Below are 27,315 nucleotides of genomic sequence, written 5' to 3'. Positions count from 1 at the left end.
ATGAAGCAGAGAGAGAATTTGTGGGGCAGTTGCTAGCCTGAAATTTTGGCACAGACCTGACCCACTCTGATTAATTCAGCTAACAAAATTCTGGAGTCCTAACCCAGGCTGAAGCACAAAGCCAGTACTTTAATGTTAAACCACCTCTCTTAGGTCAGGTTGCCGACCTCTGAAAAGCAGAAACATGGCCAGAAGACAAAGAAATAAATGTATGGGATGAGATGGAGAGCACAAGCAGATATCGGGAATATTTGAATAGTTGAACAGCTGGAAAAGTATACATATACATAATCTGCATGTTCTTGAAACATTAAAGGTACCCTGCGTAGTTTTCTTGTAAACAAAAAGAAGTTATGTTTACATTCAATACTTCTCACCAAAACACATGGTGTATAACAAAGTTAGTTTTAGTGCCTCTCCTTCCTCATAAAACATTTGAAAATGCATATGCGTTCATGTGTGCATGCACAATACCAAAAAAAAAAAAAAAGACAGGGACCCACTTGTTGAAAAATTGCTCCATAGTGGTACTAATTGTTAAACACTTCACAGGTTACCATGATTGCGCTGATGTTCTTAGCGTCTCTACAATGAAACCATAAGCGTGACCTTATTTTAACCCCCTTACAGTCAGCCTGTTATTTAAAGCTGCATTTCTGGCCAACAAAAGGCAAAATAGTAACCTGTCAAACAAAGTAAAATATACCGGTCTCTTTGGCACACTGTTTAACTTTCTTTAGCAGCACCTTCTTCACTTCAGCCCTTTTGATTTAATGATAACACAGTTACTTAATGGAACTGTATTGGCCAGTGTGCGCAGCTTGTTTTTGTCTTGGCTATATGTGCATGCTGTATACACTGCCCCTGATGGCTTTGTGTGTTTGTGCTCATGCCTACTTGTTATGCATGTTGTTATACAGACTATAAGTACATTTCTGAACACGTGTCTGCGTATGTGTGCATTTTCTTTGTGTGCCTGGTCGTGATTGCAATCAGAGTGTCATCAGTGCAGGATGGTTGGGTGGAGTGTGCTCCTGTTGTTTCTCAGTTTCCTCCCAGCTATAAATGTTGCCTTCCTGTTTTCAAGTCAATTAGCCTGCCAGCCAATCAGTGCATCAGCCAGCCAATCAGTTAGTCGGTTAACCAGTTGGCTAGACAACCAGCCATTTAGTCAGGTAATCTGACAACCAATAAAACAGCTAGCCAGGAGGCCATTTAGTGAGGAAGCCGGCAGTCAATCAAAAAACTATTAAACTGGTAACCAAGTTAGCCAGATTCCTATTGCCATTTTATCACGTGGTCTGTCACCCAGCTGTCCAAGCAAAGAGCATGGCATTTGATTATTCAATCATTTTGCAGGCCTGCCAATGATTGTCCGTCAACAAAACAGTGTGAGCACCGCAGGCATTTCCTCCTGTGCTTCGAGTACAATAGGTTAATACAGTGAGATGTCACTGACCTCAAATCTTGTCACTCTTTAGGCATGATCATGCCTAAAGCTTCAATCATTCTCACTGGTATATCAAAGGAGGAAAATGTTTGTCCTTAGGCAATATACAGATTCAGCAAAGCAAGTGAATCTTGCTTGTTTTGCACCACAGGTGCCAGAACCAGAACTACAGTAAAACGACAGAGGCTTTATTTGCTAAGAAAATATGCAAATCCAGTTGTAGCACCATCAGCCATCAAAAGAATTGCAAAAGCAAAAACAAAAAGGGAAAAAAAATCTTCAGCAACTGTTGCAAGTACAAATTGTGTGCATCAGCTGGAAGACTAATCCACATTCTGGCACCTTAGCACCCTAAAGCACCCTTCCTAACTGGGGCATTCTCTGATCTGATTTGAGATTCTAAAATGGAAAAGCCTCTCCTCTGCAGCCATGACTTACTGCTGATGATGCCCCCGTCTAAACAGAAAACACTGCAGCCATTCTGCAAAACAGATGGGGCAGCAAATTAAACCATGCAACTTACCTCACCATTTCATTGACCCGGTATTAGCAGATGAAAATCTTATGATATCCCAAAAAATTGTCAGTCAAGTCATTCAGTAATGTGTCTCTTTAGGTCTGTTTAGTCTTCATCAACTCCTAACAAAAAGATCTGGGTCTTCAGCCAGCTACAAGTGGGAAATGTAAACTTTTCTTTGCTAATTAGTTCAGCTCCCTGCCTTTTGCCTGGCTGGTAGGATACTGTTGGCTCATCTGCTCTTGTTCACTATAAACCACTGCTATAGTTTTTCATGTGGTGGTTGGTTAGCACCATGAGATTTAACCACATAGCCAGAGAACCAAAACAATTGGCTAAAAAAAGGAATTCAAATTTAAGTCTAGTCTATCAGACTGACTCTTTCTCTCTTGCTTCCTTTCCCTTCATTTTTCTCCTGCTTTGTCTTTCAATCTTTTTCTATGTATTTTTTTTACTAGGCAGTTAAAATAATGGGATTTAAACATGATAAAATATAATAAAATCACCTTTACATCTTTCCATCCCACCCATGATCCTTGCATGCAAGCACAAGTACATTCTGACACACAAAATGGATTAATATGTCATGTTGTGCTGTGCTGTGCCTCAGAAGTATACACACACTTTGTGAGATACACATACATTAACACTGTGAGCACATACTCCACTTTCCAGTCTTGTAGCGTTAATGTGACATGCAATAATAAGAAAAATCAATGTTTAATATCAAATATTGAAAAGCTTTTCAGCTTAAGCACTGAAATTATTATATGTTTTTTTACGGTATCTCCCCATGGTCCAGCCTGTAGGTAAATGCTAGGTATGGTTATTACTCTTCTGCTTGGAAGGACTGAGTGTATGGTGGCATGTGTGTTTGTGTGTGTGTGTGTGTGTTTTAGCAAGAATTGGTTTATGCACTGTAATTGGTTTGCCCCCACCTTTACTACAATTTCTGTGTGGGGCTAGTGTGTCTGATTCTGTGTTTATGTGTGCATGTGTTAGGTACACCTTCCATGGATGAATTGATTTTAATGGGGTTACCAAGAGTTATTATGAGGGTGATAGTGACGTAGGCTTTTTCCTCAGTTTTTTCTCGTGTGATTACACGGTGTTCTTGTTTGTGTACTGGCAGTTTAGCCAGTTTTGCAGTTTAGCAAGTTTTCTTTAATTTGCATTTGAATACATCACAAGAAAATTAGTTATTTGGTTTTTCGTTTTGTGACGTTATTTACTGTACTTTTGTGAATGGCTTTTCTGGTCATCATCTTCTCAGAGGGGATTATATGTGCATTATTTAATGTCTGCAGTGTGTCTGAGGAGGTGAGCTCTGTGGAGGTTGGTGAGTGATGTATCACTGGAGTGGTCAGATGGTCGAACTGGTTTGGAGCTGAGGTGACTGGGATACTCTTTCCAGGGCAGATGGGAAGGGATGCTTTTGTGCCGGAAGTGGCAGAAAAGACTGCCTTTCTCCCTCTCACTCTTTTTCTCACTCACTCTCTGCCACTCTCTCTCAATTGTTCTTTCCATCTGTCTCTCCGTCCCTCTTTCTCTCTTTCTCTTTCACATTCTCTTACTCCATCTAACTCACTCACACAATTGAACTTGGCAGTGTTTCAGAGATTGAGTGGCTTGAGTTAATGGTGAATTACCTGCCTCTCTAAAGTCGTGTGTGTGTGTGTGTGTGTGTGTGTGTGTGTGTGTGTGTGTGTTTGGAGGGGGGTAAAGTAATGGACTTTGGTGGAAGGTCATTTGAAGGATCCTGCCACTAAATCACTAAATGCCACTAAAGCACTCAATGAAGCCTATTCATTGCCTGGGATTTACATGCGAATGTAAATTGGTTACCTGGCGGTTTGTGGAATGTAATTGTTTTCTTTGCTGGAGAATTCGTCTCCACCACACACACTGTAGCACTGGCATTCAATTTTCAGTACTAAAACCAAGAGCGACTTTGGGCTTTCCAGCCACCTCCAACCGCAATACACGGGTTTTTTGTTGTTGTTTGTGTGTTTATATGGGGCAAAGGAAGTGTGTGTGCTCGCATTTATGGTTGTCCTTGTGGGACTTTGGGCGATGTTGGTGATGACGCAGAGTGGCAGCACCACTCAGACATCTGACTCACATGGCACCACACAAGACTTGAGTTAATTAACAAACTACGCACCATTTATAGAGCCAAGATGACTAGGAGCACTTTTCTGCCAGCATCGGTGTCAGGAGTAGTCGCAGAAAGAAATGGTTACGTGAATACGCACACAATGAGTATTTCGACCTCAGAGAGTGGGTTAGTCACTCAACCTTATTTGTCCAGGTCGCCTCCGTATTCTGGCTCTTGATTGTGTTTTAACAAATCCAGATCTTCAATCTGAAGAGTCACCTCTATAGACAAGCCTGAGCAATCACTCAGTCTGGTCACGGCTTCACTGACATCCATCCGTTTAAACAAGGAGTGCTAAGTTTCTGAATTTTCTCTTAGATTTCGACTTTCGCCTTCTTTGTCGTCTGCTGTCCTTTTTTTTCATTTTTTTTTTCTGTCCTTTGCTCTGTCATTCTTTCCGTTTCTCACCAAGCCAACTGTGTACAGAAAAGTAGCCAACAACTCAGAAAATGCCCGACAGTTAAGAGTCAAATTTAATAGCCCATATATTTGCATGTCCTTGTAAACTGACACAATCCCTCCTTTTCTTTCTCTCTTTGTCATATTGTGAAAATCTATGAAGACACAGTGGCATTAAAAAAACCCTCAAATATCCTCATTCACAGTACACATGACCCGTCTGCGGATTCACACTTGCCACCTGAACAGGCATTCTTGTTTACCCACACACACACACACACACACACACACACACTCTTTCCTACATACATACACCGCTGAGGGCACAAGGAAAGCTTGCTTTTAGCTGACCACCTCCTGAGAATGGAGGCTGATGAAAAATTCAGCTCAGTGAGTCAAAGAGTGGCATGAAGGAAAGGCTGTTTGGTTTAGTTACTCTCTTTGCTTATTCTCTGTCAGCCTGTCTGTCATTTTGTGTTCCTGATAGTCATTCTCTGCAGTCATTTTCTTTTTGTTTTGAATTTCCTCTTTTATTTTCTCCATCCATTTTCCCCTCTCATTGTCACCCTATTTCTGTCTCTCCGTATCCGTCTGATAAATGGAAAATGCATTGTGATTCTGCCGCGGCTCACACAGTGTAAACATTGGTAACTGGGCAGTGCTTTGTGGTCAACATTTGCCCCCCTCTTGGCTTGAACTACAAACCTTCTGCTCAGTGAGATCATGTGACCACAGCAGTTGAATATGTTTCTGACCCGTGACTTGGAAAGGTTTGAATTCATATGGTGATGTGATGGCTTTGTAATGATTCAGGGGCTGAACCAGGATCTGTAAACCAGCAAAGACTTTTTACTCCTAAATGCTGGTTTCCGCTGGCTTGTGAAACTGTAAAATGGCTCATAATGCTTTTTTTATTTTTTTACTGTGTGTTCCACTTTTGATGCAAAAGCAAAAGAAAAAGAAGTTTTTATCATTTGGGTAAACTATTCTGTCACAGATAAACCACTCTGATCAGTTTAATATGTTTGAATAGCTTTAAAACATTCTGTTTTTAAAAAATGTTGCCGTGTACTCCCGCATTGTTCATTAGGGCGAACCCTGTTGAAGGTCTGAAATGGCTGGCGGACAAGGGCAGAGGGAAAGGCAGCAAGGATGACGATTGAAATGCAGCTCGGAGAGGACAATATTGAATCTAATCTGTTTATACAACCTCACCTCCAGCCCCCCCCCCCGTCTCCTCTCATTTCAGACTTGACAAACAAATATGCACACTTCTGTATAGACACACACAAACGCGCGCACCCATGCGCACCCCTACACTTTATGAAAGAAACAGAGGTCCTTTGCTTATCTTGCAGGTGAAATCTGGAAAAATGGAAGTGTTGCATTTGCATTTTAATTTGCCCTCAATCAGGCATTGTGTTTGGTGTTGCAGCGAAATTGCCTGGTGTTTGCTTCTTGTCCCTATTTATAGGGGCTCCATGAGAGACAAGCCTTAAATTCAAATCTGCCGGCTATCACAGTGTATGGAGATGAGGCTTCCTCTTTTTTTCCTCTTTGTCTTCTGCTCTCTTTTCCTCTGTCGCTCATTCTCCGCAAGTGTGTCTCTCTCTATTTTTCTGTATTTTTTTCATCATTCTATCTCAGTTCTTTATTATTTCTCCTTACTTCTCGGCTATACACATTTTTTCCTTGTTTTTTTTTTTCCTTTTTCCACCCTTATCACCACTTTCCTCTCCTCACTCTCCCCCTCCCGTTTCTCATTGCCAGTAGAGTGAATCCACAGATTTCATTAGCGATGCCATGTGCCACGCTACTCGGCTCTGAAGGGCTCTAGCAGTCATGGACTCACGACCCTGCTCTGCCCTCATCATCTCAACCCACTGTCATCCATCCCTCTTTTTGCCCCCACCCACCCCTCTGTGCTCCCTTTGATATCTTCCGCCCTCTCCCCAACCGTTCTTTCCGCTCTAGCCGTCTATAACATGGCCATAAGCTGTCTGTGGCAGATGAAGGACCTCCTTCACACAAGCAACTGCTCCCTGGAGTCCAGAGCAGTGGAGATTTAACCCGATAGTTTCTGCAAGAAAGTCTGTATGGGTTTGCAGTAAATGGTGTGTGCAGGAGTGTGCAGTAAATGGTGCCAAACTGTGTTCCCACACGTTACACAACATTTTGGTAGAAAATACAGACATAAGTGATCATATTGCATATTGTATCTCCAACTACACATCGCATTTGAGACACAGTATAAAAATCATTTGCAGGACTGCTCCTGTGAATGAGTTTAAACCTCACGGCATTCTGGATGTTGTTCTCATCTGCTTTTCTTCAAAATCCCATACATGAACATCAGGCTAGACCCGCGGTTTTCTTCCCATATCTCTACTCTTTACAGCCATCTGTTTAAGATGCTAAAAGCACCCAATGATCAAATGCCTCAGTCAATCCATCATCCATGATTTGCACGTGAGGGTACAAAATGCCTGAAGGCTTCTTGTTTGTAAAATGAGGTGTACATACATTTGATCAAATCCCCCTACAAGTCGCACCAGGTGTTCTCATTGGTTACCGCGGCACTCAGCCGTGTCAATGCAACCCCTCACTCGATAGGCCGAGACCCTCAGGGACATGACCTTTGAGCTCTCGGCTGGGCGTTGTGGTTGTTCGATACAAGGTGTCAAGGAGGGCTTTAGAGGTCAAGACAGATGACCTTTCCCCTTTGACCCTTGGGGAGCAGAGAGTCATCTGCAGAACAGTAAGCTATTGGTATGGAAGAGCGGTGTGTTTTTGTGTAGGGTGTTTTATGGAGAGGAAAAGTGTGTGATTAAATTGTAGTGGTGCAGAAAGATCCAAGTGTACTGTTTGCCTTAGCCTGCGGTTGATAAGGCTGTTGTTGCTGTACTGATCAAGGTCAGCTACTGTTTTACTATCTCGGTGACTGTGATCAAAAGGCGAAGAAATTTCTACATTACATCTTGATTTTTACAGTAAAAGTACAGGTAAAAGAGCTGATAAAGGGCGGGAAAGAGAATTAAATTATTTTGTCGAGTTTCTTACTTAGTGGACTAATAAAAAAAAATGTTCAAGCATAGGCTACGTAGATGACATTTCTTTACAATTTTTCCTGTTGGATATCCAATAATGTAGATTACACAATTACAGGGAAAAAGTCAAACGTTGCCTTTTTCTAATTTAGAACTGCTTGTTTATTTTTAACAGTACAACGTCTCTGCCCTATTAGTCAGGGCTAATTATGGAAATGCTGTTTTTGAGGAAATATTGAAAGTGCTTGTGTGTGTATTAATAGCCTGATTATTGAGAGCCAAGTTGTCATGTTGATAAACTATAATTACCCAAGGCCCCATCTGCAGATTTTATCACTCAGTATGTTGCTTCTCTTGCTCACTACATGTCTGTCCTCAAGAATACGCTATTGGCTTGATTATACCATAGATATGCATGCATATGTAAATGGAAACGCGCCCCAATACACAATCAAAAAGACACACAGCTGTCATCTGAATTACATGTGCACATGTGTGTGTGTGTGTGTCATAGTTTTCTGCAGAGGCTTATTGAAGTGGATGTGAACAGTGACTGTGTGTTTGAGTCACTGCAGCAAAGATGTCAGGGAAAAGGCCAGTCTATGTGAGTAGATTTGTGTGTACGTAGTTAAAGGTACATTTCCTGAATGACATAAGGGGGGGGGGGGTCATATGACCTTGACAGACCCATCTCTCTCAAAAATAATATTTGTGTGTTTGAAGAAAGAAGTATGCTACATTGGAGAAAAGTTGTGTGTCTTCTTTCATTTAAAAGGACTCTTACAAGTCTGCACTTACTGAGTATGAGTTCTTTGTTTTGAAGATTATTTTTTGTGCATTTTTTTCTTTCTTTGAGAATCTGGAAAGAGAGAGAGAGAGTTATGAAATGCAATAATCAATGGAATTGAACACCACACACACATAACCATTTATGTCATATACATTTCCAGCTGACATAGTTTTGTTGTTGTCGTACGCAAATGAATTCCTGTGCCCACAGCAAAGCAACAAACCCCTACTCTGACAGACAGCAATCTGATAATTTAAAATGGCAAGCTGAGAAAAGACATCCTTGTTTCCTGTGGTGTTCTCTCACTACCCCGTCCTTTCAGTGAAACCAGCGGCTGCCTCAGGCATTAGCACCCAGGGAAGTGTAGTAGCAGCGGCAGCAGCGGCCCTGTGGTTAACAGTTAGAGGAAAACAAGTAATTAGCCCTGATAATTAAATCCTCCAGTCAGCCAGCCAGCCAGCCCGCACTGTAGAACCAATCCTGCTTTTCTTTCCATTTACATAAACAGTAGCATTGGTCCGTATAAAAATGAGGAATTAGCAGATTAATTCTGTTCTATTATCTGGCCAGTGATAAGCAAATAAACAATTGGCTGTGGAGAAATGAAATGGGATAATGGCTGGTGGGAGGAGGAGGAGGAGGGTGAGGAAGACGGAGTTTTGGTGCTTGAAAGCCAGTGGTACAAATGAGGAGCATTAGATGGCTGTGGCCTCTCGCAAGGCTGGAAATATTTTGGTAATTTGTGTGTTTGTGTCTACACTGTGTTCATTTCTGCCCTTATGTGTTCACAGCTTTAGTATTTGTGAGGTGCGTTTACGTGTGTGTGTGTGTGTGTGTGTGTGTGTGTGTGTGTGTGTCTGTGTCTGTGTCTGTGTGTGTCTGTGTGTATTTGCACATAGACATATTGAAGACCGGACTATCGGTGTGCACTCGTTTTTTGCTTTATTTTCTGCTGGGCTCTTGTTTACCCGTGGGTGGAGTCATCAGTGAGGGAAGTGCTCTTTGTCTCTCATTAGACCAGCTCTTTGATTTCATTAATTACTGACCTACTGCTGCTGCTGCTGTGGTTTGGCACAATCTGGCAGTCTAACCACTTGCTGCTTACTTCCATCGCTCCACTCCGCATTATTTATTTATCGCCTTGGCTTGTTAATTAATAACCAAGATTTCCCAAGGAGTCATCCTTGGCGTGTGTATGTGTGTACGGGAAGTTGTGTCCTTATCAAGAATGGATCACTTGGTGGGCTGAGGAGCTTCACTGTCTCTACAGATTCTGGCACTTCCTTTTCAGCTCGTTTTAAGTCCCTAGATTTTCTTTTTGTGGCTTTGAATCGGAGTGAGTGCAGCAGGTCTCTTGTGGAGCAGTCGGCTCGATTCTGCTGATGAGCTCCCATCTGATATGAATCTAATATCACCAGCTGCACAACCACATCATTAAAGAGTTGTTTTTTTTTCTGAAATGAGCTCAACGGCATTATTCAACAACAGTCGCTTAGGAAGCTGTTTTAAAGGATAAAAACCACCACAACAATTCACACTTAGAGGACTCTCCTCACATACAGGTAAAGTCAACTTTTGACTCACCTTTCTTTGTGTTTTTGGTCTTGTTAGTGCCACAGTCCTTATGATTCGTCTGTTGGAACATACAGAATTCAAGATCAACATGTGGACTTGTTGCCATTGTGCCTTCTACAGGTTATGAGACACAAATAAACTACAAATCCTCTCAATTAAATGAAAAACTACATTGTTTCTAATTGCCTTCTGTAAGACATAAAGTGTCAGCCTTTTCTGATCTGATTGTCCCCTATGTCACACTCGGCCCTCTTTTGATGGCATTTGCACTTAACATGGACTTATGAGGACCAGTGATAACTTTGTTGTCCTTGAAGACTGCCTGGCTGTATTGCTTCTCTTGTGAAGGTTTTGTCAGTTGAACATAAAGAGGACATTTTTGGGAATTGGCTGAAATGACTGATCCTGTCGTTTTTCTTGTAGGGGCAGTCTCAAGATGAATGGGCACAAACACAGCTTTGAATCCTTCTCTTTGTTTCTATTTGTTCCATGTTATATCATCCTTCATCTGTCCATTTGATCAAATCCATGTTCTCTTTCCATCCCTATTACCCTTCATTCATCTCCTATTGTTTTTTTTGTGTAATTTATACTGGACTTGTGTCAGAGTGGACAGGTGGTCTATTCTTCTGGCCTATTGACTACTACAACCAAGCCATCTTTTCTTCTCCTTCTCTCCTCTCTGTCCCTGCCTAGCAGAGCTAGTTATGCAGCCTATTGACTGATTGGCTGTCGGATCCATTGATTCCCAAGGTCGCACTGCTGGCTACTGACAAATGGTTCCACAAGGCCCCCCCCCCCATTATCATCTTCTTCCGCTTTTTACCTCACTTGTATTTTCCTATTTTTTTCCTATCTCTCCGCCTTGCCTAATCTATCACTCACCCCATTTCATCTCCAGTCCCACCTTCTCCCTTGACTTTCCCATTCATCTGTCCGTCCATCTCTGTGTCCGTTGCTGCTATCGTTCATCGATGCAGGAGAGATCGATGCCGAGGATAATGGGTGCTGGGCCTGCAGGGAGGAAAGGCTGTACGAGTCCACGGACGTGGTGCTGACATGACTTGGATGATATGAAAAGAGAGAGTAAAGATGAATTGAGGACGGGTGAAGTGAGGTGGTGATGTCACTCAAGGTAAAGAGGAGGAGGAAAAGGGACAGGACAAGAAGACAGTGAATCGAAGAGGAAAAAGTAGCTTGAGGAGTGTGTGTCTGAGGGCAGCTATGAGACACATGGGGTGGCTTTTGGGGAAAGGACAAAACAGAAGGACAGCTGGAAGATCCCTGAAGCTGGTAGAGTGCCTACTTTATGTTGTGGACTCAGTCACATAGAGGAGGTTAATATACGTGGGAGCGTGGATGATGTGAACACACGCGCCCACGGTAGCACTGGGTGATATATCAATATATTACTGATATTGTAAAAGGATTACTGGAACTGTTATAAAGCTTACGTCATTAGTTCACCCAAATCACAAAAAGCCATTATTCTCCCTTATCTCTGGGGATGTCTACCCATGCAGTTGGTTTTGGTTTTATTTCCAGAAACACTCATAGGTGTAGAACATTTGTGTCTGAGATTTTTGCTGCCAACCGAATAAAATGGAGGTGAATTAAATTTCGTGGTGCTGAAAAGATTAAAAACAAAAAGGTTTTCATTTGATGAAGGCAGAAACAGCCTCAGTGGGACAATTACATGAACCCAGCCTTTAAAAATTTAAATTTCCTGTTGTTAATAAATACTCCTTTGCTTTAAAACAATCTAGGAGTCATTCTTGAATTTATTGTAACAGAAACAGGATTTGTGCATTTGTTTTTGATGTATCAGAAACATGGCGTCAGTGGAGCACACATTCTAAAAATAGGCTTAAGCATAAAGTTAAGTGGGCTTAAAGATGAGGATATCATCTCATACTTGAATGTGAAATAATCCTTTCTTTCTGACATAGTCACCAGATGGCTAATGCATATGTATTAACCCAGTTTAAATGCTGCTTTTTCAAAACATTAAACTGCTGTCATGGCTGTAAGATAGAGGTTATTTGAAATGAGTTGATGTAAGACTATTAGAGGATGGAAGGCCCAGCAGCCTACCTGTACAGAACCAAATGTCTTTTACAATACTGCCCATAGCTGCAGGGGTGAGTTAGGGTGAGACAAGATAAGAGTTTGAGAGCAAGGTAATGATGCACAGTGTGCACATGCAAATAATGTACCTATGGTTTTTACCATTGGGAACCAAATGATCTTTAATGTAGTCACAGAGTAAGAAACAAGACATGGGTGCTGGTCACACGCGGGATGGACAGATGAGAGGTACCTTGTTGTATCAGGTATGAAACAAGTTTGAAGGCAGAAAAAATGTGTCTCACTTTAAAAAATATCTACATCATCATTAACTATTTTGATATATTTAGTAAAGGGCAGTTCTGCAAAGGTTCTGCAAGTTAAGCCAAGCATTACTCTCTGCTTGTATGTCCTGTACAGTGTAAATGACATCCAAACTATATTTTCCCCTATAAATTACCGCATCTTCTTGTGGAGGCGCCCTGAATAGCTTAAAATAAAGAGTGCCTCTACTGAACAGAATAAAGTATTCTGTTTTTAATATATATAACGTTTGACTTATTTAAGTTTTAAGGAAAACGAGCGGTGGTAATACATCGTGTATTGCCACTGCTCTTTTTCCTTGGCTTTCCTTTCCAGTTTTATTTACATTAGAGCTGTTGATATTGCGGCAGGTTGTTTGGTAAAAGTAATACAATTCATAATTCTTGAGCTGAGTCTGAAACACCACCTCCGCCGTTCCACTGCTGAAAATGTTTTGGGGAATTAGCTGGTTCACCCATTATTGTACAAACCATGTTTTAAGACATTTGCCTATGTATAAAGGAGCTTTGAAACCATATTGTCTGTGAAACAATGTTGCTGTGTCTGCTTTTCGGTCACTGGATGGTGTTTTGTTTACCTCTGCGCAGCAGGGTGCTTGCTTTGCAGTGCTCTATGGGTAGATAGGAGACGCTGAACGCGCTGAATTATGTTATGGCCCTGGAAAAGTGTGTGGCGTGTGTTGGTGTATTCCTTTAGTTCTGTGCACACTTCGGACTCTGGGGTGACTGCAGTATGTATATAAACAACCTGGGAGGGGAATAATAAAAATATATGCAATGTTTGAGATTGTTTGCATTTGTACTGTGCACACCAAATGACTCAGGATGCACAGACGCTTTCTGTGTGTTTGTTGTTGTATATGCATGTTGACCCCCAGACAGCCGTGTGTATGTCAGCATCACGACAGATACTTCTCATTCTTTCAGCTGTCAGTGAATGAAAGAGAGGATTGAATAGAGCAAAGCAAGGAGGGGAGAGAATGAAATAGACGAGGAGAGTTGAATGTTGCAGAAGTCGACCTAATTTAATCTAAAGTGGTTCTCAAATTGAACCAGAGGGAAAACACAGTCAGCACAAAACCTTGGAGCTCCTCTGGACTTATGTAACGCCTCTGCCCTCCCCTCCCTTCTCTTCTCCTCTCCTCTCTCACTTATGAATAAGAGAAAGGGGGGAATGGAGGGAGCAAAGGAGGATAAATGGAAAAAGAGGAGAGCAGAAATAATGGAAAAGGTGAGTAGAAAAAATGGGGGAATTGGAGAAGAAAAGGAGATGTAGAGATGTGGACTACTAGTAGGGGGGAGGACAAAACAGATGAGGGTATTCTAAAGGATGAACATGACAAGAGAAGATGCCAAACAAAAACCTTTACCTCTCGTTGTCATGCACACTACCATCTTCTCTCTGGTTAAATAATGCAGTCTGCTGGCCGCCTGGCTAACTGGACTGAGGAGAGACGTGGGACAAGATGGCACAGTGCAAAGATACCGACTTGCATTATTTAGCAGCCCTCTGAAAGGTTTGCAAGTAAGGCATTCCCAGAATCAAAAAACCAGGGCTCGGTGTGTAAGTGGGAATTTAAAGACACAGGCTAACACAAGCACATACAGATATCCAATAAATGCTGGCATTCAAAGGTTTCAGCCTAGTCAGGCGTGACATATGCTGATGCAGGTGCACTTATATTATGCACGCATAAACTCAGGTAACATTAACCTGTGGAAATGCGTTTCTCAACATAAGTGTGTTTGTGTGTGCAGACGTGAATGCCCCACATGTCACTTTTGCTTTACACTCTCTGTTTTTATGACATTTGAAACAGTGTTCTGCACTCAAAAAAAAAGGTTAATGCTCGAGCTTGTCACTGCACCAAGGGGATGTAATTATGTGTTTGTCGTTGCGAGAGAAACTTGTGGGAAAGTTTGCTATACTACATCTGCCCTCAGTCATATTTTCAGTCTACCTTTTTCAGAGCCTGTGAGATTTACAGGCAAACAAGCATGAGGTTTTTTGATATTTTCAATTTGACATGGATTGTAATAAAGCAATATTCTTATTTTCTGCGCATAACGATCTAACACTGGTGCATTCTTAGTATACGAACGCATGCAGCCATTCATGCGTTCACACGTCTAAAGCCCACTTGAGTTTCTTCTGTATGAATAACTTCTAATTCAACTTGTTTTTATCCTCAGCCATGTCTGTAATCATCTGTGAGAAGCAGTGAATATGCACTCTTCCTACATCATGACACGAACTCTGCGAGCTCTTGTGTTATGCAAGCACATTTAAAGCTGCCTCACTGAGCACTACACATGTGCACACGTACTGTTTGATTGCCTCAACACCACAGAATAGCTATATGCTCTACTTTATTCCTTACACAGGGCAATGCATACCTCAACATATAGATGTCTGGTTGCATAAGGGTCAGAGGAAATCAAAGTCAGTCCTGTTATTTAGTAAAAATACAGTGATTTTGGCAGCTACTTATAAAAATCCAAGTGTGGAATGAATGTTAAAACAATAGTGATGATGCATCCTGTGGGTTCTTTGGGGGGTGGGGTGGGGGGGGGTTTGTTTGTTTTTGTTTTTTGTTTTGTTTGTTTGTTTTACGAAGTCAACTTCAGCTCAAGGCCATTTGCTGTAAAGAGGAATACAAACATGTTACTCATTAAGACTCTTGATTTGAAAAATGAGAAGGTTCGAATTGTTCACTTGAAGGTAGCAAGGTTGCACTTTTTGACAGGTCACTGATATTCAAATTTTAGCAAGTAGGGCTGGGGGAAAGACTTTAAAATTCCCATTTGTTTAAAATTCCCATCACAACCTCAACAGGAGGAGATGGCATATGTAGTGACTGTACTGTGGTTTGTTAGCTCCGTGTGTCAGGTTTACCGTATACAGTGGTATACCACTGGATTACATAGCCGTTCATCTGAACATGTACCCAAATGATGTCTCTTAAAAACTGTACTGGATTGCTGCAAGTGAGTTGTTTTATACCCTGCAGGGCGTCGTGAAGTAACAGGCTATCAGTGAACCAAACCCCATCAGAGCTGCATACTGTTGGCTCCTTTACAACTACTGATGCGTCACAAAACTTTCTTTTTAGAGGTTAATTATGTGTCATGTTTAATGCCTTAAATGCCAGTGATGCAAATATATGGGTGAGCTGCTGATTCCTCTTCTTCTTAGTTATTTAAATAGGAAAAAAGAGTTTAGCGGGCATAGATTCGTCTCGTCAGTCGATGTATTCCTTGTGTTGCCAAAGCCCAACAGACTCAGCAGCTAGGCCATGAACCCAAAAGCAGATTGCTGAGTAACTCCAGAATGGGGGAAACATCCTTGTCTTTGTCTATATTTGACTTTTACGCATCTCTTTCAACCTCTTTCGTCCTCTCACTCTTTTCCATCTCATTTCTCTCCATGTCTTTCTCTCCATATCTGCGAGAGTCTCTTTCGCCAACGTGTTTTCCGGGCTGATTTCTGTCATGCAATATCACACAGCGTTTTATTTCTAGCACCTTGCTTTTAGTGCTGTGACTGTTCCTGAAGCGTTTTCTACATTTGCCCTTGTGCTTACCAGCCTGTCCATCCCTTCAGCAGTTCTTCTGGCATGGGCATGGTCCACTCGTTCCTTTAAACAGTTCATCCCTTTACTAAAAACCAAGGTTAAAGTGGCTTGCCTAAACCTGAGCCGACATGTCACGGGGTAAAGAAAGCTACTTTGGATTTCTATATTTCCTAAATGTAACCTGACACAATCATTGAGAAATGCGGTTGCTTTAGAGGAAAATCTGACATTAATATACTGTAATACCCCATCTCTTTATTTTTTTATAAGTCAAATCTTTGCCGCGAACGTCGCCTGGTTCTTCTTTGCCGTAGTATGACTTTCAGCCTAGTTGCCAGTACAGCACTGTTCTCAGGCCTGTACCTAACAGCCACTTTGTCGTAACAATAAGACCTGACAGTGCTCTCACCGCCCTCACTATATCAATCCTGACAACCAATTACAACCTTTTACAACACCCTACAAATGAAAATAAGTCCCTTTGGCCTCTGGTCTCTCTATTTCTCTGTCTTTTGCTCTGTCTAACTTTCTTTCTGTCAGCATGTTTCTAATTTTCTATCATTCTCATGGCTTTTCCATGGGACTGTCTGGGAAAGAAAAGGGAGGGAAAATGTATGTGCCTTGTGGCTTGTGAACATATTGTAACGAGAATGCCTCGCTGGTGTCTATTTATGCAGCAGGTATAAACTTCATGGCATCTCTTTTTCTTCCTTAGATGCCTGACTCAGCCTGTCATTCTCATTTTTCCTTTTTTACAGTCAGTCCTCACTCTTTGCCTCAATTTTGCTTTTTTTACTCCTCTCCCGTTTTTTTCTCTTAAACACATACTCCTTGCTTTCGCTGGCGCTCCTACTCACTCAATGACTCTTTTCTTTCATTCCCTCAAGCACACACAAACATGCATACATACACTCACTTTATTCCCCCTGGAAGCGATTTGTCTTAACAGGTGGTCATTCAGATTCAAGACTGGCACTGCAAGAGAGGTGGAAAGAAGGGGAAACAGGGAGGAAATGCTGAGAATTATGGGAAGAGGAGATGAGGACGATAAGGTGGGAAAGATGGAAAGTGATGAGAAAGAGAAGTGATATGCTGGGGGGACAGAGGGACATGGACATTGTGTTTCATATGATCTACCTTGTTTCTACAGTTGAATTCATAAAGGTTGTTGCTGTCACCATCAAGGTCCTGCTATAGTAGTAACAATGATTTCTGTTCAGTACCTCTAGCCTTTGCATCCATGCTGATTCATTCTTGATAGCTAACGTTTCTTTGTGTTTTATTTTCTTTATGTAAAATTACCCATAAAACCCTGACTGGTTTCTCTCCATTTGTATTAATGGTTGTAGCAAATTTTTTTTTTTTTCTTTCTGCTCTGGCAAAGTGAGTCACAGAAAATATTCGGTTTGTCATGGAAAAAAGAGGAATTACAACCACATAACACCTGCTTTTAAAGCTGCACACTGGCTACTACTGCAGGTGAGCGTGGATTTCAGGATCTTACCTTACTATATAAAGCTGTGAGAGGATTAGCACCTTCATACCTATCATCAGCCCACAAGATATACCTCATCACACACAAAAACGTAAAAGACCAGTTCTGTTCCCCTTATTATAGCCCAGCTCACTGGCTGGCTCAGCAAGAGCTTGCATGCAGTTAGGGTCATATTTCATTATATTCTTTTTTTTTTTTATGGAATTATTAGTTTGGTTATGTTTTATTATATATTTTGTTTCCTCTCCCCCCTTTTGCCTAATCCACACATCCACATCAAAATGTATAAATAGGACTTCACCTTTTAAACTTGTAATTAATGTAGTCAGAGTTAAATATGTGAGCTTTACTTAGTGATTTCCTACAGGACAATTAATCGGTTAGATGATTGACATAAAAATAGCTGCTGCCAGTTTTGATCATCAGATGATTGTTGAAGTCATTCATCAAGCAAATGACAAAGATTAACTAATTTTGTTCATGCGTATGGGAGTTTATCTTAAAGTGTTTTTGGATGCATTATTCCATTGTAGTTCAAATGTGGAAAAAAAGGTTAATCTGATGGACAAACAAGAGTGTTGCGTTCTACTTTGGTATCCTGACATGGCTGCGTTACGCTGTCACTTCAGCTAAAGGTGTAGGGAAACTACTGAACAGGAGCAAACGTAATTGGCCTTTGCGAGGTAACGGGGAAGACAATAATAACATATATCTTCACCTTGAATAGTCCAAAATCAAACTAAATTTCAATGGAAAAAAGGACAATATTTTGCGGGACGCAGTGCTGGGCAGCATCCATTCTCACTGAAAGTACATCCCTGTGCTTGTCTTTCCAGTTGTTCAAATGTGAGAATTGGATCTTTTCTCCATTTGTACAGAATTGAAAATGTAGTATTTTCAAATATTTTCCAAACAAGAAATTTAAAAACATTAACTTTGGCTTTGAGAACTTGTGGCAGGCATTCTTCAGAACCATAAACTAACAATTACTTTTTAAATAATTGACAATCTATAATGAAAATAATCATTAGTTGCAGTTGTAATTTGTGCTGTTATTATAGGTTATACCGTGGTTTATTTCAGCACGTCGTGCAGATAAGAGACACATGCTCTGTACCGTGATAGCATTTAACCATTCACCCCATTGTCATGCATCGTGTAGTTAATTGCGTGGTGTGCTTTAGTGAGTGGACAGCCCAGTCTCTTTACAGTATGTGACATTACCAAAGTTGAAAGTTTAATGACTCTGTTAAAAAGAGAGCCCTGTTTGAAGTTAATGTGCTCTGCTATTAGAACCGCTATTAGGGTCCCGCTGTGTGAGTGTGTGTGTGTGTGTGTCAGGGACAAAGAGTTCCCTGACACCATTTGTCTCAGAAGGTGATGTGTGTGTGTGTGTGTGTGTGTGTCCGTTTATACACAGCATTTATCTTTTTATGTGCCTGTTTGTTTTTATGTGACACTTCATATCCCCATCCATTTATCCTGTTTTATCTGCCCTGCAGCAATATTACTGTATTGCTTCTTTTGAACTCTATATTATCTTCCCTCTCACGTCTTTGAGCAGCAGGGCAGTGTAGCAAACAGGAAGATCATTCTTCATATGAAGTGCTGGGATTCAGGCCCCCCACGTTCCATGTTCGCGCCCAGCTCTAGGGTCCTGGTGCAGGACTGTAAATCCCAACCAGCCTCGAGGGTGTTTTGATATTTCTGTTTATGGGGAAAGTGAAGAACCAGTTTACCTCCTTGGAGATTAACAAACTACCCCCTGAAAAATCTCCTCGGTACAGGTTTACATACCTGGTATATTTTTCATTTTACATTTACTACATGCCATTTCCTATTTGTTTAAAATGTTTCTCAATTCTTCTTGCTTAGCTCTTGGATATCTACCCACATTTCCCTCCTCCATCCATCTTTCAGGACAATAGACTTATTTTGTAGCAACTGTATATACAACTATATTTTCTATATATCACAGCGGTTTTTAGGTCCCTGGGGTCAAGCCCAAGTCAAATCTCAAGTGATTAAGACAAGCAAAGTCTGACTTGAGTCTCTAGTCTGCCAAAGCAGAGTCTCAAGCAAGATCTCAAGCTATTCAGATAAGTCCAAGAAAAGTCCCAAGTCATTAAGACAAGTCTAAGTCAAGTCTAAAGTCACAGTGACAAGTCTCAAGTCAAATCTCATGCCTTGGCGGCGAGTGTAAATCAAGTCTCCGTTCACTAAGACAAGTCCTAGTCGAGTCTTAAATCTGTCAAACAAAAAAAAAAGTCTCAAGTCAAGGCTCAAGTGACTGAGATCAAGTCCCAGCTAAGTCTAAAGTTATGATGACAGGACCAAGTCTAAGTCTAAAGTTATCCTCTGCTTATCCCAATCGCTGTGCTCTCTCTTTGGGTATGTTGAGCTTCCTGGACTCCTGGGTCTGTCTTGTCCTAGACTGACTGATAAGTGGGCCATGGGTCGCAGCGAGGACGGCGGCACAATGCCAGAGCTAATCCCGAAATGAAAACATAGATTATCGAGGTGAATTATGAAATCATCCCCTTTCAGTGGGAGGGATTTAAATTGTTTGTGTTTATTAGAGTGTGTACCAACACTATTTCTGAGCTGTGTTGCGGCTAAGAGACAGATTTCTTTGTCCGTGATACAATGTGTCACTATTTATACATAACTTTGTTTATTACGCATGTAGAGCGTTTCAGTAGATTTATTTTTTTTTCTTCCTGCTCTTATTTCTCTTCTTTCAGATTAAGTACTTGGCCTCGGAAGCGTGTCTTTACTCTTATTTGAATAGTTGCCCACACACACACACACTTAATTTTAACGGAAAGAATGAAAACCCTTAACCTTGCAAGCCCTTGAAATTTGTCTTTGTGACAGAGCTATCTTCATGCTGCCGTCTACCACCATGAAGCAAAAAATAGCAGTGTAAGAGCCAGCTACAACCTTTTGGCAAAGGCCAAATTTTAGCGCTTGCCTCTTCCTGAGTGCTTGGTGCACCAAGAACCCCCATCTCTTTCTTTTGAATACTTGACCTGAGTGTTTGTAGAGTACATCTCTCCCACAGCTGTCTCTTCCCTCAGTGCTCACTTTGTGTCCGTCACTTTACTATTATACTACTATTAATACATCACACGAACCAGAGAGAGATGGAAAAGTGGATGAGGTGAAACAGGGAGGTAGAAAGAGAGGCTTACACTTAAGATACACTTTTAATGAAACCTCTCACTGCAGAACAGAGAAGAAAGCAAATCAAAATCCCATAAAACTTCCACCCCCTACACACTCAGACTGCCTTCATGTATGTGCCTAAGACGAACGGCAGCAACAACACACAATAATAAAACCTACAATTTCAAGTCAAAAGTTCTGGTCCCTCCACAATGCAATCTGCAGCCTGAAACCCTTCATAAAGATCTCAATTCTAAGAGAACACAGATGTTTTATAACTCTAAAGTGCACGGAAAATTCCCCTTCAGCATTGCTGTTGTTTGCCAACTTTTGTCTCTCATCCAACTGTGGGGTTCCTATAACTTGAGAGTTTTCTAAAGCGAAAGGTTTGAATTTCAAGATAGCCTTTGCTCCATTACTGAGGCAGTTTCTGTGCCTTCTCTCTGTAATTGATGATGTTATTTATTTTTTTCTACAACTTTTTGGAAAGGTTTCTGAAGTCTGCTATTTCAGATTTTTTTGACTAAAGCCCTTTCATACCCTTCCCTCCTTCTCCCATGTTGGTTCATTATTATTTTACATCAAAACATAAGCAACTATAGACTCCCAGCTCTTCTTCTTGTCTGTCATAAAGCACGCTCTCTTTACTTAAGCTCTATTCATGTAATGTGGCCGAAGCAGAGGAGACATATACTCGTTATGCATAACCTGTGACCACAATGTTTGTCTATCAGTGATGAAAGTCAGTATTGATAGTGCTGAGGACAGAGGGACAGAAAAGCAAAACTGGCTCACAGATCCACATTGTCCCTGTAATGACGGTCAATTATTTATGAAACAACCTTTTGAAATTGGGGTTTAGTAGCTAATATGTCACGGCTATCAGTCAGAGCCATGAAAGGAGAGCTTTTGTGTCTTTGTCACGTGTTCTTTCTTTAGCTTTTTCCCTCTCACCTTCTTTTGGTGACCCTTCCTTCCCTTGCTTTAGTTTTCTTACTAAACTTTTTTTGTCTTCCTCTCTGTTTCGCTGTCTTATCGGTCTCTCCCTTCCTCCTGCCCCTAAAGGCCCATTAGTCTGTCTAACTAGGCTGTGATTACGGGGCTTATGTATTCAGTGTGTGATCATAGTGCCAACTTTGTCCTCTGTGTCTCTCTCTGACTGCCTGACTTCTCACTAAGGCACACTGATCCCTCTGTGTATTACCCGGTGTCTTCATTTGTTTGCACTTCATGTGCTCCTTTCTCTCTTCCTTTTCTTTTTTCTGTCTCTCTTGCCAGCTTGACTTTTTTTTTGTCTTTCTCTCTTTCATGTTGGCTCTGTTTCTTTATTCTCTTCACCCTCCTCTGCTGATAATTTTCTCTCATCGTCTCTCTTTGCCTCCCGCCTCAGCCTTCCTCTGTGTCTCTCCACCACCCTTGCCCTCTTCCGCTCTAATCTTCTCAAAATGCCTCTATGTTATCAGCTAACCACAGAACCATGCTTTGGGCAACCGGCAGTGTTAACCCAAAAACAATAAAGTTAAGTGTTTAGTAAAGGATCTCTCATGGTCCAGCAAGGCTTCCCTGCACTTTAACCAAGGCGCTGATGTCTCCTTTTCAAGCATACCCCAAAAAAGAAGAAAAATCATTCAGTGATTAGCCTCTAAAGGTCTTTTTTTTTTTTTTTTAAATGAAGCTCAAATAGCATTTATGTAGCTTTGTACTAAAATGCCTCCCCTGAGCAGATGGAGTCATAGCCTTTGGATGATTTAAAAAAAAAAAAAAAAAAAAAAAAGCTATGAATTTGAAAGAACACCTCTTAGAAAAAGATTCTCTGGTATTTTTGCTGCCGGTGATATACAGGTTTGTTTGAAAAGTTCAGCCGGTTTATTTATGAGTTTATTTTGACACTTGCCATTCTGTGCCAGTGTAACATCGAAAATCTTCCTTCCCTTTTGGCACATCAGCACATCCTTGTGTCAGAGTCCACAGCCTCCCTGTCAGAGTCAGAGCATGAGTCAGTAAGATTACAGGTCCTGCGTCTCCGCGTCTTACAAGGCCTACAGCATGAGTCAGGCTGCGTAGGTTTTCTCCTCTTTGCTCACCAGGACGTCCATGTGCCCAGTTGTTAATGTTGATAAGGCCAAATATTTGTCATGTAGAAGCGGGTATGAGATCAAAGACATCATTTTCAAGGATGCCTGAATTGCTTAGGACGAGGTGAAATGGTTACTTGTCTGCTGCCTACTCTAGACTGTGTTGTGCAGTATTTTTGATAGCCCTTACAAGGCTCATTATGTGGATGAAAGTCAAAGCAGAAAGCAAAAGTTAAACCCAAGTATCACACCGAAGGATAATGGTGAAAGGAGCACTTTTCAAGGATGAACAAAGTAGTGTTTTTCAAAGTGCTGAAAAAAAACACCGTCTTTGTCTGGTTGTCAGACCACATATCGCCTCGAGGCTGCAGGTGTTGGAAACACTGCATGTAAGCCAGAAACTAGTTTGGGAGTGTGTTTGGGAGGGGGTCTTTTTAAGTAGACAAGCTTAGAGCATGGGTAAATTTAATATCAGCAAAATCCTTTAAAAATGAGGCGATAATGCAGCTCACCATATGTCACTACAGATGTTGATATTACATTATAGATTAAGATAAATGTGCTGATGATGGCTTTCTTGTACGCTTGCTGCATACTACTGAGTATAAAACAATAGCAGCTCTTACTCTGACTGCTCAAAGACATCCTGACTAGTGAACTGCGGCTTGTTGTTTGTTATTTCAGCTTTGGTTTGAAAAAGGGGCTAAAGTACTTTCTGCTTTGCCTTTCTGACAGACAATAGCTATCACTGTAATCATGGATATTTTGTAGTGATGGAAGAAGTATTCAGCTTTAAGTCTTTTTCAAAAATACTCTTGCATTCAGAATTTTACCTATTCAAAAGTAGAGAGTATATAGTGTTTTAATAACGAAATGTACTTAAAGTATCCAGCTTCTCGAGTGAGGTGTTCTGCTTTTGTGTCAAATCATTGTATTTTAAATATCTTTTGGGTTTTTTTTGTAGAACTCAATGAGCAATTTGGGCTCAGGGAAATTGTGAAGGGAATTTTTTTTTTTTTAATATTATCTGACTATAGAATAAACTAGTTAATAATAAATGGAAAAAAAATATTGTCATTATACCAGATTGTATATCATATATGCTGTAAGTAAAAGTGTAGACAAATTGTATTTGGAATACCACTAATTATCATTGCTGATTAGTATACTATGAATATACGTATTGTTTCTGTTTTGGTTATCGCTGTTTTTGTTAGTTTTGATTTGCTTTGTCAACCTTTTGTCCATTGTCTGTTTTTTTTTGTTTTTTAAATGCCTCTGTACTGTTGACAGCTGTGGCTGGAGGCATTATGTTTTGGGGTCGTCCGTCCCTCCGTCCCATTCTCCTGAATGTAATGTCTCAGGAAGGCCTTGAGGGAATTTCTTCAAATTGGGCACAAACATTCACTTGGACTCAAGGTTGAGCTGATTACATTTTGGTGGTCAAAGGTCAAAAGTCACTGTAACCTCGCCAAACATGTTTTTTGGCCATACCTCAAGAATTCATGGGCTAATTATGACAACCTTTCACGCAATTGTCTGAAAGGATAAAATGATGAAGTGCTGACCTTTTATATACAAAAGGTGAAAGGTCACTGTGACATTATAATGTTCTGCAAAAACACTGCCATTATTCAGTGACATGAATCAGGAGCAGAAGGGCAGATTGTGACCATGTTTCACATTTCAGATACTGAACTGGTGACACTAGTCTTGGGTGCCCACCTGGAAACTGTGGTGATTGTTTGGATCTTCTGTGCTGCCGGGTTGAAGATGTGTGTGACGCAGCCATGTTTCAGAGTTCCTAGCTCCTTTGCAGCAGTATCCGTATCTGAAGCATTGTCTACTGTCAGGGCTAAAACTTTGTGTTCCATCAGAGCACAGAGCTTTGTTGGCCAAGCATGTGAACACACCCAAGGAGTTTAGCTGTTTTGTTTTTTGTTTCTCTCAGTGTACTTAAACGCTAATACAGGGGACATACAGCAGAACAAGAACAACAACAAAGCTCAAAAGACAAGTCAAGAAAATACCCATAATACCTTTTATCAAATACCTTCAAAGTTTTCACTACATATATTAAATGAGTCTGAACAGACATGGACGTAAACTGCAACTTGACAGGTTGGCGGAGGATTACAACTGCGAGGAAGTTGTTCTAGTTTTTCCTTTTTTTTTTTTTTTTTTTGTTCTCTCCATACTCCCTTGGTCCTTGTACCTGTAAAGTCTATTTATGTTTGCAAATAGAAACTTTTTTAAAATACTTGCACATGAAAAATGTTTATGAGAAACTTCACCTTGGTGTGTGTCCAATTTGAGTAGCTGATTCTAAATAAACTGTAATCCACTGAGCCTTCTCTGGCGTCGCACCACTTTATTTCTTGTGTAGCTGTCCATGGTCCTGAAAGCAGACTCATCGCTTACTCTGGTTCCCTGTTCATGGAGCTGAAAGAAAAACACATCGAGCGAAGACTTTTTAGAATTGTGTTTTCTCTGCTGTGCCACTGAAAGCTAAATGAGAGTGTGCGTCGTCTCAAGGCTTGTTTTGAAAGCGCTGTGGTCTTATTTTGTTTGCAGTCATTGGTGTTTGTGTGTGTGTGTGTGTGTGTGTGTGTGTGTGTACTGGTGAAATGGAAAGCTCTTTGTGCAGCTTAAGTCCTAAACAGATGCTGTAAATGCACTTATCAAAGCATATATTAACACTCACCAGATTTTGACAAGATTGCCTCAGTGTTAATGGCTTTTTTCTTTTCTTAATTCCAAATACAGCATGTCATGTTGTACTTGGTGTTCGATTTGTAAATTTAAGACCAATTTATTTGAATTAGTCTCTCAACTATCCTGCTTTGATTTCATGAAAACATGGCACACTGTTAACAAACTTATTTATACTGACAAGATCAAATAAAAGCAATCAGCCACCTCAGTTGACCTCTATCTTATGCTTGTCTCTCTGTTTTTCTTCCCTCCCTTGTCTGTTTCCTGCAGTGGTGCTGCTGAATTCTAAAGAGACTCAGGCCGAGCTGGGCTGGACGTCATATCCCCCCAACGGAGTAAGTGTGCTTACTTGCATTTTTCATTGTTTGCATTTTTCATTGTTTGTACATTTGCTTCTTCACTTGCGAGGGTCCACAACGCAGCTGCTTGCTTAACAGCTGGCCCAGACCACCCCTTTCCATCTTTCTGCTCTCTCTGTTAGTGCAGTTTTTAGTTTTCTTTCTTTAACTCACCCTCCCCTGTCTTTTCTCACACCTTGGGTTCACTTCTCTCCCAGTCCAGAGCTCATCATTATCATTAATCGATGGATAGTAATCCAGGATACTGCAGTGACCAAACCCGCCACACGGATATGCTGCCACAGATAGATGGTCCTCTTCTGTATCAATTGATTTGGTTTGTAAAAACCTTTTTGCGCCGTAAGACAAATACAGGAGCCCTTTTTTAAAGAATCTGCCATTACCAAAGCAGTGTGTCACCAACTTCCCACCTGGAAGTTGACCTTTCCATGCACGCACAGATACCCAAGATGTGTGTTATAAAAACAGCATACAGAGAACACACTGCGTCCCCTTGGATTGACTCACCTTGGCAGTAGTGCAGTTAACACACTACAATCAAATATAATCCATTTTCGCTGTCTGGTGGAGCACTTTCAAAATTGGCCAAAAATGACATTTGATTATTCCTTCTAAAAAAAAACAAACACATAGGCTTGAACCATTCAAATATCTATTTTTGCACATTATGTCCCAAAGAGGACAAACCAACACAATGAGAGACATAACTACTTGGGTGCCTATTTTTGCAATGTGCCCTCAGGTTGCTAGTGCTGGAATGGGAGGCTAACTCTTAGCTTACATAGCCTGCATACAACTTTATCTTGAGTTTCCACAGTTTTGCCGTCTTCTGATCAAAATCCAAAGAATTTCCAAACGGATCTTTTTTTAGATTGCTCTGAGTGCCAATCACTCTCTCTGCGGCCGAGTTGGGTTGTGAACTCTTTGCCTTTCTATTGAATTATTTGCTAATTTCAGGTGGACCTACATTTGATTTTCCGTCAATGAAAGTGACGTTCTGTGACTCCTGTCCGTCATGCAGTGCATTCAGAGTGGTGGCCCAGGCCCAAGCGAAAATTCGTGAGGCAGACATCCGTCGTAGTGCTTTTTCACAATCGAAATACTAATTTTCACAGTCGAATGTCTGGGGTTTTTTGTTGTTGTTTTTTTACAATTCAATCATATAATTGAATTTACAATATTTGTCGACAAGCCCTAGTCTGGTTTGCTGTTTGTGTGTAAGAGATCCACATCTGGTGCACTGCTCACTTTCAATCCTATGAAATCAGAGTGTCTCAGTTTTTCAAATACTGACATGATCAAAATCGCTCGTCTGTTGGACAAATTTAGCTTTATACTGGGATTCTTCTCACTGAAAGTAAGTCAGGGAAAAAGCAAGGCCCTCTCTGTCATTTCTGTCATATATTTTGGTTTGGACCCTCCCCTTGGCTCTAATTCCTAACCTGTTACTCCAACATTTTTGTTAAACCCTTTAGTCTACACTTCAACGACATCTCATGACTTCGCTTCAGATCCATTGTGGTGGTTTACAGAGGCAAAATTAGGGAAATTGTGTCCCTGTCTGAGTAATTATGTACCTGACTGTGGTTAAAAGACCCTCCT

General features: G+C 41.0%; 1 protein-coding gene across 4 annotated transcripts in view; it reads left to right on the top strand.

Moving 5' to 3' along the window:
* LOC120786138 (ephrin type-A receptor 10-like) overlaps positions 1-27,315 on the top strand; it is a 150,644-nt gene that overhangs the window by 12,329 nt on the left and 111,000 nt on the right. For all 4 annotated transcript variants that reach the window (XM_040121318.1, XM_040121317.1, XM_040121320.1 and 1 more), the window contains exon 2: positions 25,625-25,689. In XM_040121318.1, coding sequence (XP_039977252.1) covers positions 25,625-25,689 — 65 coding nt within the window. The remainder of the gene's footprint in view (positions 1-25,624; positions 25,690-27,315) is intronic.

Source organism: Xiphias gladius, chromosome 24 (assembly GCF_016859285.1).
Source record: "Xiphias gladius isolate SHS-SW01 ecotype Sanya breed wild chromosome 24, ASM1685928v1, whole genome shotgun sequence".
NCBI classification, from domain to species: domain Eukaryota; kingdom Metazoa; phylum Chordata; class Actinopteri; order Istiophoriformes; family Xiphiidae; genus Xiphias; species Xiphias gladius.
This window is presented reverse-complemented; position numbering and strand designations above follow the sequence as displayed.